The following is a 12,082-nucleotide window of genomic DNA, read 5'->3' as shown; positions in this document are numbered from 1 at the left end:
TATAATGCACATTATTGGTTTTACAAATGCTACCCAAAGTTGTACTGGTTACCAGTTGAATAATCATCGCTCTTCTTTAGTACTGCTGAGCATTAGAATTTTATTTCCAGTGATATAAATTGAGAGATGCAGTGGATAATGCTGATGTTTTACATTAGCACAAATCCCTATTTGACTCTGATCTCTATACTGCCTGTGTAGAGTTTGCACATTCTCCTGTGACCAAATGTGTTTCTTCAGGATCAGGTTGCCTCCTATGGGTCAAAGATCAGCTGACGTAGATAAATTGACTACTGTAAAATAGTTTTTTTGTTAGGGTGGGTGGCTGGAGAATAAAAGAGGGGGGGTAGAGATGCAGCAAGAACAATGGGATTAGATTAGTGTGAATGAGCATGTGATGGTCAGTGTGGCTGTGGTGGACCAAAGTGCCTGTTTCTCAGGTGTGTGACTGACCCTATTTCCTCACGAAATCAAATTTGGTTGCTTCTAGAGCGTGTGCAAACTTCATATGAGAAAAATGGTTGATATCATCAATCGGATTAACTAGCAGGACTCCAGTCGATCATGAACTGCATTCCCTCGTGGAAAACAGTTGGTGACCGACCTGTGTGATTGACCAGAGTTTTCCATTAGTGATATTGGTGAAACTAGTCGTCATCATCATTATTCTGTAAAATTCTGGCTGATCATCCAACTCAGTATCCTGTTCCTGCCTTCTCTCCATACCCCCTGATCCCTTTAGCCACAAGGGCCACATCTAACTCCCTCTTAAATATAGCCAATGAACTGGCCTCAACTACCTTCTGCCGCAGAGAATTCCAGAGATTCACCACTCTCTGTGCGAAAAAAGTTTTCCTCATCTTGGTCCTAAAAGATTTCCCCCTTATCCTTAAACTATGACCCCTTGTTCTGGACTTCCCCAACATCGGGAACAATCTTCCTGCATCTAGCCTGTCCAACCCCTTAAGAATTTTGTAAGTTTCTATAAGATCCCCCCCTTAATCTTCTAAATTCTAGCGAGTACAAACCGAGTCTATCCAGTCTTTCTTCATATGAAAGTCCTGACATCCCAGGAATCAGTCTGGTGAACCTTCTCTGTACTCCCTCTATGGCAAGAATGTCTTTCCTCAGATTAGGAGACCAAAACTGTACGCAATACTCTAGGTGTGGTCTCACCAAGACCCTGTACAACTGCAGTAGAACCTCCCTGCTCATATACTCAAATCCTTTTGCTATGAATGCTAACATACCATTCGCCTTCTTCACTGCCTGCTGCACCTGCATGCCTACTTTTAATGACTGGTGTACCATGACTGCATCTCCCCCTTTCCTAATCGGCCACCATTCAGATAATAATCTACTTTCCTGTTTTTGCCACCAAAGTGGATAACCTCACATTTATCCACATTATACTGCATCTGCCATGCATTTGCCCACTCACCCAACCTATCCAAGTCACCTTGCAGCCTCCTAGCATCCTCCTCACAGCTAACACTGCCCCCCAGCTTTGTGTCATCCGCAAACTTGGAGATGTTGCATTCAATTCCCTCGTCCAAATCATTAATATATATCGTAAATAGCTGGGGTCCCAGAACTGAGCTTTGCGGTACCCCACTAGCCACTGCCTGCCATTCTGAAAAGGACCCGTTGGCACTATGGACAGCCACTATGTACAGCCTCCCCCCCCCCCGCCCGCGCGGAGATGATCCGTGGCTCCGCGTTCGCGAATCGGCCGCTTCTTAATTGAGACCGCGGCTTCACTATGTTAGTACATAGGCTCCGCGATCGGAGCACTTTTTCCCGGTAGGTTATCGCAGGCAACTCCGAGATTAGATGATAAAGACTTATTAGACTACAACAAGCTGGCATTAGTGAAAATGTTTAATTTACCTTGTGTTATGGATACATATAGTTTAGGCCCTCAACTTCATGACTGAGTGGATGAATGAATGAATGAATGAATTTAAGGGGACCTGTTCTTTCCCTAGCTACCCTTTCCGTGTGAATATACCTGTAGAATCTCTTTAAGGATTATCTTTTATTTTGCCAGGTAGCTCCATTTCATGTCCTCTTTTGACCCTCTATTGGTCTCTGTTGTCTGTACTTTGTGCATTGCAGATATGTTCTCAAACATTTTTTGCATTAATTTGCAATTAATTTGCCTGGTGTTATTCTAAAATTCATTTAAATATTTATCTGTTTGATTCATAATTAATCTCGCATTGTCAAATTCTAGCTAAAGATATTGATTACTTTTTTTCATCTCGACAGTTCAAGGGATTTGATCCCAATGAGTTATGTGTGACCACCCTACTTTTTGAAGGGACCAGAGAAAAGGTTCTTCAACAAGAAAAACATGTTTACGATATTGCTGCTAAATTTGGGTAAGACTCCAAAAAAACCTTGGCCTGAGCTGTTTCAAACTTGATTTTATTTGTTCCGTTTACAATGAAGTTAGATTTCAGGCTGATGCTAATAAATTTCATCCAAATAGTAAGGACCCATAAATGTGTTGAAAAGTCAAGCACTATCTTAAAAGAAAACGACTCTATGCATCTGAATTGATTTATGTAATGTAATTGGACTTAAGGGTTCTGTAACACCATTTTTTTAACATACCATGTTGGACTGTAGGGAGAGTAATGGGTTCATGGCTATTAATAAGTACCTTTAAACCACTTTGGGAAATTGTACAATTTCCTTTTTTAAATCCTGAATAATTTATTATTTGCTATGCTATAGGTAAGACAGTTTGCCAATCAGTTAGTTTATTCTAGGTGGTTTAAAATGATTTCCACGGAATACTTAAGTTAATAGGTTCAAACCTTTTTGCTGGAACTGTGAACTCTACTGCATTCAATAATTTGAGGTAAGCAATGCCCAGACTGCTGAAAGTCCACATGTTGAACTTCAAAAGTCGGTTAATCTGATTCTGCTCCATCTCCCGTCTCAATGTTCTGAATACCTGGTAGATGCTTCCAAGTATCTTTCACAGTTTTTAATTTCTTTAATGATTTACAGCAATTTAAAGTTTTCAAATGTCACGAGAGATGTAAAAAAAAAAAAGCACAATTTTACAAACCCATGGCAGCTCTGACAGAAGAATACAATACAATACAATTTATTTGTCATTTGGACCCCGTTGAGGTCCAAACGAAATGTCGTTTCTGCAGCCATACATTACAAAACGAAAAAGACCCGAGACACAATACAATTTACACATACATCCATCACATCGCTGTGATGGAAGGCAAAAAAAAAACGTATATCTCCACTGCACTCCCCACCCCGATGTCAGAGCCAAAGTCAAAGCCCCCGGCGGGCGATGGTGATTGTCCTGCGGCCATTAAAGCCACGCCGGGTGATGCAAGGTCGCGCACCGGGTCTTGGTGTTAGAGCCCCAGCGGGCACTCGCAAAGTCCCGCGGCCATTCCAAGCCGCGCGGGGCGATGGTAAGTACCCGCTCCAGGTGCTCTTCAACCCCGCAACTCAGGCGGGAGAAGTCGCTGCTGCGGAAGCCCCGAAAAGCGGTCTCCCACCAGGGACCCGCGGGCTTCCGGTGTTGTAGCCTCCGAATCTCCGGGGGTCGGGTCGCAGCAGTGGTCCACCACAGTTTCACCCGCTCCGGACTCGGCCAGCTCCGCGACGGTGAGTAGGACCACAGCTCCACAACTGGAGCCCCAGGTCGTTCCTGTTGGAGGCCGCTCCATGTTGCAGCCCCAACGACAACGGAGACCCGACAAGAAAAGGTCGGGTCTTCCGTGCAGGGGAAAGATTTTAAAGTTACCCACACCCCCCACACACATACCCCACACAAGAGACTCCACTCCTGGCTTTACCTCCTGTCAAAGACTGTTTGGCTGTTCTGACAATTGCACCTCAGCAGAATGTCACCTGAGGCTATTCAACACTGTCCTTGCAGTGCCTTGCTGGATAGCTGCTGTCAGTCAGCAAGATTATTCCTCTGCTTCTGGACCAGACAGATGAGTGGAGCTAAATTTATCCCAAAAATAGTGTGTAGGGTGTTAAATACAAGAGAAAAACAAATCCTTGCTTTGTTCTACATTACGTATAATTTTATGGAGAGGAACAGTTATTATTCTGTTTAAATTATCTTTTGTTCAAATAACAAAGAATTGTGAATATGCTGCAAAGAAAAGTGCTGACAAATTTATCAGTGAATAACAATGATTTCTATAGACCGTTGCCTTGTTTGAATTTAGATGAATTATTTTTGAATTTCAGAGGACTGGCGGCTGGAGAAGATAATGGACAACGGGGCTACATGCTAACATTTGTTATTGCTTACATTCGGGTACGTTGATGTAGCTGTAGTTTGGAGTGTGGCGATTTTCATTTTGTAGAAACTGCAAAACTGACAGCATGTCCTGGAGTCCACACGGGTGGTTAAAAATACATGTTTCTTCAGTGATATTCTCACAGAGGAGTTGGAACTCCAGGGTTTAACTCCTTTGTGAGGATATCACTGGCAAAACAATTATTTGGTCAGAAATGATTTTTTCCCCTCCTGTCGGAAATACTGGGGTATTTCAGAACAATCTCTGGAACCATTCTCTAATCTGAATTTTGGAAAATGACAACCTCCATAACTACCTCGTTCAAAGCCCCCTATATACAGGTCCTCCATTCTTGGTGGTTTCTCAACTTGAATTATTTTTTTCCCAATGCTAGCTTTGTATTGCCAATTTCTGTGAGTTTGTCATTTACTGCAAACCTGTAATTTTCCAGCATTATCAGGAAATTTGCCATCTTCCAACGAGATATAAAACATTTGTTTAACTCTATTTCCTTATCCCCCAATATAATTTGTTCTGGTATAATCTTTAAGGGATCCAAATCAACTTTGGATGTTTTATACTTCTGTACAAACTCTTAGAATTTTGTTTTTCATTTATCTATTTTCCCATTTATGATCAATGCCCTGATCTCTTTTGTTGAGCACTGATTTTATTTTCAATTCTCAGGTCTAGGGTTTGTTTTGGACAACTTTATTAGATCAAACTAAAGTGCTGTCAAATGATTCTGGATGCACCCCAAGAACCCTCTGTATAGCAGTCCTTCCAAAGGTCCTGTCAGTTACTGTATACTTTCCCCCCTCACTACTTTTTGACCTCCCAAAATGCAACACTTCACATTTGGCTTTTCACTTCTCTGGGCCCTTGCCTGTGGCAAGAAATGATACAAAGAACTCCGAGGCTTCAACAAGCTCCCTTCTTGCCTCTCATTAGCCTGAGATAGATCAAATCAGCACCTGGCGACTTATGTTTCTTGGTTTGCTTTAACAGACTCAACATGACAATCTCCAAGTCCTGGAGTAACTCTGACAGGCAGCATCTCTGGAGAACATAGATCGGTTTTGTTTTAGGTTGAAACCCTTCAGATTCTGAAGAAGGGAATGTTTGAAAATGTAAAGGGATGATGTGAAGTTATGGTGAATTGTCTGCATGTTTTACTTTGCTAACTATATCAAAGAATTTATGATGTATTCATTAGTTGAAGAATGCTATAAACATAAAAACAAAAGATTCCACCAAATTCTTCCTGTAATTTAAAGTCGTGTTTTTGATTGGGATGAGTAGGGCATTATTTTTAAGGGATTTCTTAGTTCTACTGTACAAATGACCACTGATCTGACGAACCATGTCCCCCAGAGATGCTGTTTACTCCAGCACTGTTTTTTGTAAACCAACAGCTGCAGTTCTTTGTTTCTCTTTGTTATCAACATACCCTAGAATACTGACATAACCTACATTGATTTCTGCATCCTCCATTTCCTTAACCATGACACTGGGCAAACAACAGAAAATTAAAAACTCGCACATGGCTGCAGACAACATGGTTCCCTATTATTACTACATTGTTTCTCATTCTCCCAACTTGAATGACCTCCTATACTACAGTGCGGTGATTAATTTGCCGTCTCTGTAGTCATTCACACGCTTGTACCTGTACCTGCTGATATGCCAACCATCAAGTACCTATCTATGCTAGTTCAATATTTCTTGAATGACATTCTGCACCATTTAATCAAAGGGATTGTATAACATTTTCCTGGTACAGGTACACAACCTTTTATCCGAAAGCCTTGGGACCAGACACTTCTCTGATTTTGGAATTTTTCGGATTTCAGAATGGAAGAATTTTAGCGTAGATTAGGTAGGTAGCGCGGGCGGCTTGAAAAGTCTGGAGCGGCTGCCTCCTCCCCGGAGACCGGGGAATCATTGTAAATCATTGCTTAAATGTTAGTCAGTTAGTTTGGAGGGATTTTATGTGGTGGGGGGGGGGGGGTGAAGGGGGAAACTTTAATTCTTAGTCCCCTACCTGATCGGAGAGGCGGGGAGCGGGCAATGCCTTACCGGGTCGCCGTGCAGTAAGCTCTGGAGCGCTGTGGCCGCCGACTTCCAACATCGCGGAGCTGGGGCTGCGGGCGGGCGGCGCGCGGTTGGAGCTCCGACCCCGGCTAACTCTACCCCTGGCTGCGCGGCGCTCCAAATCCAGCGCGGCCGGACGCCCGCAGCCCCAGCTCCGAGATGTTGGGAGTCGGCAGCCACAGCGCTCCGGAGCTTACTGCACGGCGACCCGGTAATGCATTGCCCGCTCCCCGCCTCTCCGACCAGGTAGACAGATAGCACAATGGGCTAAGAGTTCCGCTGGCGACCGGAAGGTAGCCGGTTCAAATCCCGCTTGGAGTGCATACTGTCGTTGTGTCCTTGGGCAAGACACTTCACCCACCTTTGCCTGTAATGGAATGTAATTACGGCGGCAGGCGCGGGCACACCGCGACGCCCTGTGTCTCCCTTTCAAGGGAGATGCTAAAAATGCATTTCGTTGTCTCTGTACTGTACACTGACAATGACAATAAATTGAATCATTTCATTTTTTTTTTTTAGGGGACTAAGAATTAAAGTTTCCCCCTTCACCCCCCTGCCCTTCACATAAAAGCCCTCCAAACTAACTGACTAACATTTAAGCAATGATTTACAGATGTTTAAGTGTCTCCCCGGTCTCCGGGGAGGAGGCAGCCGCTACAGTAGTACAGACCTGGGTTGACCGTGGGTCGTTTCGGGTCAAGTTTGGCGCCAAACGCGAGCTTTGGTGTGCAGACGACATCCTGGAAAAAATGTCCGGTTTTCGGAGCTTTTCGGTTTCCGGAATTTCGGATAAAAGGTTGTGCACCTGTACTATAAACAGTTAACTATTTCCCTTCTTGAGCATCATGGTGATCTGACTCCAGTTCTAAGTCGAGGTTACTTAAACATCAGACTGTGACTATAGATGTTGTCCCCATGGATCACATTGGTTTCTATCAACATTCATTATCCACCTCTGAGCTATAACATGCTCTGCCATGACAGTCTTAGAATACTATCAATCTTATCTCATCACTGGAATAATGGTAAACCTGGGAAATTAAAAACCATAATTACATGTTCACATTTTTGATTCTGATTAGAAATATTGATCGCTATTTTTAAAGTTATTGCTTTGAAACAGTAAAATTATTCTTATGACTAACATAGTTTTGTGCTTTCTTTAGGATTTGGGCATGGACTATTACATCATAGGAGAATCATTTGAAACCTCTGTACCTTGGGACCGGTAATTTATTTTCCAACCGTTTTTAAAGAAAATTATTCTTCTGTAATATCTATTGCTTGAAGATATAGGGAATATTCATTATAATATTTGCACAATTTTATTTAAAGAACAAAGCAGGTTTTAAAATTTGCAGTATCACTGGATCTTTCTTTAATGCTTACTGTTTTGCGGAGAGGGGGGGCTGACAAGAGTTGATAAAGCATCAATTAAGAGTCATTTAAAGTTTGGTAGTTTGCATTCTATTTATGTAGAGAAGAACAATGTGTAGCTCAAATTGAAAATAAATCTACGTATTTGTTGCATTATTTTATTATAAGGTTGGGAGGAATTAAGGTACTTGGTGTCCATCCCCATCATACAACCTTTGCATGTAGGTTCTTCCTTACCACGACTTGACCATCTTTTGGTCCAACATACTGAGTGGGAAGAAATGAGGTTTGATTAGTTTTATTTTTAGTTTGGAGATAAGTGAGGAGATAGGCCCTTCAACTCGTTTTTTTAATAGAACAATCAAAATTTAAAAGAGATTTTTCAGAATGATACAAATATAGTACTGTTTTTTCCATGTACCCTTTCAATACATTTTACATGTCTGGAAAATGAAGGCATGTTGTCAAAGTTCAGTTGATCGATGACATCCTGAGTTAATGAAGCTAACTTTTATGTATCAGTTTTATCACCCCTCCCACTTTCGACTTTCCAGTTTTACCTGGTGCTGCCAGGATGCAGTTTTATTGTGCAGTGGAGATTTTTTTTTTTTTTTCAGACCTGATTTTATAGAAATGTTACAAAATTTCAATCGGGGTCAGTTGCTCACTTGAAAATTGAAACTTAATTACATCCTAACATACCAGAACATTTCACTTAATCTTGATTATTATAAAGAGCAGAAGTGGGCCAATGGCATGCCATGTCTTCATCATTCATTCAATTAATGGCTTTACTGATATGGTCTAATCTTGGTTTTGACTCCATTTCCCGGTCCATTCACTGTAACCCCTGATAGACTTCCCAATTAGAACATAAAGCTGGTAGATAGGATGGTGACAAAAGATTGTGGTGTGCTGATCTTCATCAGTGGGCTCATGGAGAATAGAAGCTGGTCATTGTGCTACACTTGTTACAGAGTTGTCTATTTCAAAGATAAATGACTGTCAGAAATTACTCCCCTACTGCCCTAAATGGGTGAAATATTATTCTGGAACTATGCCCTTTAATTTTAGATTCCTTTGTGAGAAAAAACATCCTCTTAATTTAGCCCAACCTTTCCTAGACATTTATTTATCTTGGGAATTACCTTCTCTCAACTGCCTCCAATCCAAGTATTTTAATTAAGGAAACCAAAATGTTATGCTCTACTCTAGGAATGGATTGCCAGCACAATGTAAAATTCTAACAATTCTTCCCAACTACATCCTTTTGCAATGACGGTCAATGTTGCATTTGCATACTTGTTAGTTGCTCTACCTGCAAGCTAGTTTGTCTTGTATTTGAGGATATCCAAATATTTCTATGTTTTATTCTGTTGTCTCTCTCCATTTAAGCAATGTTATCATTTCTTTCTACCAAAGTTGATACATTTCCCCATATAACACACCATCTGCCAGAGTTCTCTTGCCAACTCTCTTAACATGCTTTTATTCCTTTGCAATTTTTTTCTTCCTCCTCACAACTTACTTCCCCACTTTTCTTTGTCAGCAAATTTGTCTGAACAATTGGTCTCACCATCCAAGTCATTAATATAGATTGTGAATAGCTGCGACACCAGCTTTGATCGCTAAGGCACCCCAGTGGTTACAGCTTGCCTACCTGAAAATGTATTGTTTTCTGCGAGTTAACAGTTTTTCTTTCCACACCATTGCCATACCAACCTTGGTGTATGAACTAGTATATCTTCGTAATATCTTAATTACCTGTCAGCAGGATAGACATTGGGTCAAATAGTAGATAACAGATGAGGCATATGCTAAATTATGACTACAAAAGAAATGAATGTGGAACAATATTTGAATTTTTATTTTAAAAATCATGTACCAATATCTTTACTTTTATAAATGTAAAACAAAATTAGTACATAAAGATGTTTTTTAAGTGACATTTTACCAACATGTGTTGACCACACAATAATATAACATGTAACTAACTTCTAGACTTTATTCTGAATGTGTATTTTAGGGTGCTTGACCTCTGCCGGAATGTCAAGGAGAAACTCGTAAAAGATTGCAAAGAAAAGGGTGTTCAGTTTCTCCCTCTTGCTACTTGCAGGCAAGTTCATTTAGTCTGATTCCTAGAATGTTCTGTTCTTCTGATTCATCATTTCTTGGGATCCAGGACTGCTATTGTTTCTCTCCCTCCCCCCTCCCAGTGAGTGAATGCATCATCAGTTATTCTATCATTTTGGGGAAAGTCATCTGGTCTTGCAACTTCCCATTTGACTTTGCTGAACAAAACACATTGAAATGCATCATTTTGGAATATTTTCCAAATTGTTATGGGTGACCATTAGATAAAGTCCATACAATTGTTGATCACAATAATTATTTTTGAGGCTTGCCTCTAAATGGACATTTGTACAGAAAAATACTTATGTCTCCACCTTGCATTAGTTTGTTTTTAGAATAAGCTTTTTTTTTTTTATGGCTTAAAATTTCAAACTATGTTTAATTCACAATTACAAAAGGCACACTCCAAAGGATTCTTGTCTTGAGTTTGCAAAGAGAAAGGAAAAAGTATAAACTGAATCTACTTGCATATGTTGTCTAGTCCCCTCGGATCCATGTTAGGAGAGGAAGTTTATGGTTGTCTCCCTTGCAGTTTTAGCCTGATTTGGCCGTTGTGTGTGGATCACACACAAAATGCAGAATGGTACAGCATAGGAACAAGCCCTTTTACCCACCATGTGTGTGTACCAATGTCTAGTCTAAATTAATCCCATATGCTTGCGCGTGGTCCGTATCCACTCTTTTCTAACTGTTCATGTGTACATCTAAATAACTCTTAGATATTGCGATTATATCTGTTATTGCTATTATACTCAGTGTATTCCAAGTGCCTCCCACTGTAAAACAAAAAAACTTGTTCTGCAAAGCTCCCTTAAATTTCCACCCTATTTTAAACCTTTGACATTTTGACTGGGACAAAAAACGTATCTATGCCTCTCATAATTTTATGTACTTCTATCAATTGCTACACCCAAATTTGTTATTGATCCATTTCTTGTTGTACCGTTGAACAAGCTCCTTCGCTATCCACAACTCCACGAATTTTCATGTCATCTCCAAACATTTTCTTGGACAACTTGGATGAAAATACAATGTAGACCCTGGCGCTGAGACTTGTAGAACTCCACTGATCACACATTTCCAGTCCGAAAAACACTTCTACCTCTGCCCTTAATCTTCCACGACCAAGCCAATTTTGCACATTGATGAATGGTTTATTGAAGTCCATGTGGTCAACATCCTTTGACTTATGCTCATCTTCGTCACTTTATCAATAACCAACTCCATCAAATTTGTGAGATGCAACATCCCCTGCACAAATCCATGTTCACTATCCCTAATAAGTCCATGCTTTTGCAAATACAAGTAAATCCTGCCCTAAGAATCATCAATAATTTCCCAACCAACGATTTATGGCTCACTGGCTTATTATTTATTGGTTCCCATTTCTTTCTCAAACAAATGAACAACATTAGCTATTGTCCAGCCTTCTGGAACCTACTCCTGGGTAAAGAAGTTACAAATACCTCTGTCAAGGCTCAGCAATCTTGTTTGCTTCTCTCACTATCATGAGATAGATTCCATCAGCCCCTGGATACTTGCCCACCTGAATGTTTTCCATAACATACACCTCCTCCTCAGTATCAGCATTCCCTTCCCCAATCTCACCATCCTTGTCCTTCTTGGTGAATATTGAAGTGAAGAACTCTAAGAATCTCACCCAACTCCTCTGATTCTGTGTGTAAATTCCCATCTTTGTCCTTAAGTGGACCTTCTCTTTATCTGGCATCCTTTTACTCCTAATATATGTATAAAAGGCCAATGTTTATACATTTTAATAGATGGCCCTTCCATTTCATTGTAGACACTAGGAGTTGCAGATACTGGAATCTTAAGCAAAACACAAAATGCTGGATTTGTGGGTCACGCAGCATTTGTGGAGGGAATGGATAGGTAGTGCTTTGATTCGAGACACTTCTCATTCAAGAAAGGTCTAGACCCAAAAATTGCCTTATCCAGGCCCTCCAGAGATGCTGCCTGACCCTCTGAGTCATTCCAGCTATTTGTGCTTTAGCCTCCATTTCATTGCTCACCACAGAGATCCATTCACTGTATTGCTACACACCTTTCATTAAATGGAAAAATAAATTTTCAGTGCCGTTGGCTAAATGCAGGATTTTAATTGATGGCCACTAAAAATATTAATTGCAAGGACGGTGTAAAATAAAAGATTGGCAAGC

The 12,082-nt window shown here is 40.8% G+C and overlaps 1 protein-coding gene across 1 annotated transcript in view; it reads left to right on the top strand.

Annotated features, from left to right (window-relative positions):
- agps (alkylglycerone phosphate synthase) overlaps window positions 1–12,082 on the top strand; it is a 103,274-nt gene that overhangs the window by 70,145 nt on the left and 21,047 nt on the right. Inside the window, exons 14-17 of the mRNA XM_055637902.1 lie at window positions 2,272–2,384; window positions 4,246–4,315; window positions 7,559–7,620; window positions 9,796–9,885. Coding sequence (XP_055493877.1) covers window positions 2,272–2,384; window positions 4,246–4,315; window positions 7,559–7,620; window positions 9,796–9,885 — 335 coding nt within the window. The remainder of the gene's footprint in view (window positions 1–2,271; window positions 2,385–4,245; window positions 4,316–7,558; window positions 7,621–9,795; window positions 9,886–12,082) is intronic.

Source organism: Leucoraja erinacea, chromosome 7 (assembly GCF_028641065.1).
Source record: "Leucoraja erinacea ecotype New England chromosome 7, Leri_hhj_1, whole genome shotgun sequence".
NCBI classification, from domain to species: Eukaryota; Metazoa; Chordata; class Chondrichthyes; order Rajiformes; family Rajidae; genus Leucoraja; species Leucoraja erinaceus.
The sequence above is the reverse complement of the archived record's forward strand: the minus strand, read 5'-3'. Positions and strand labels throughout refer to the sequence as shown.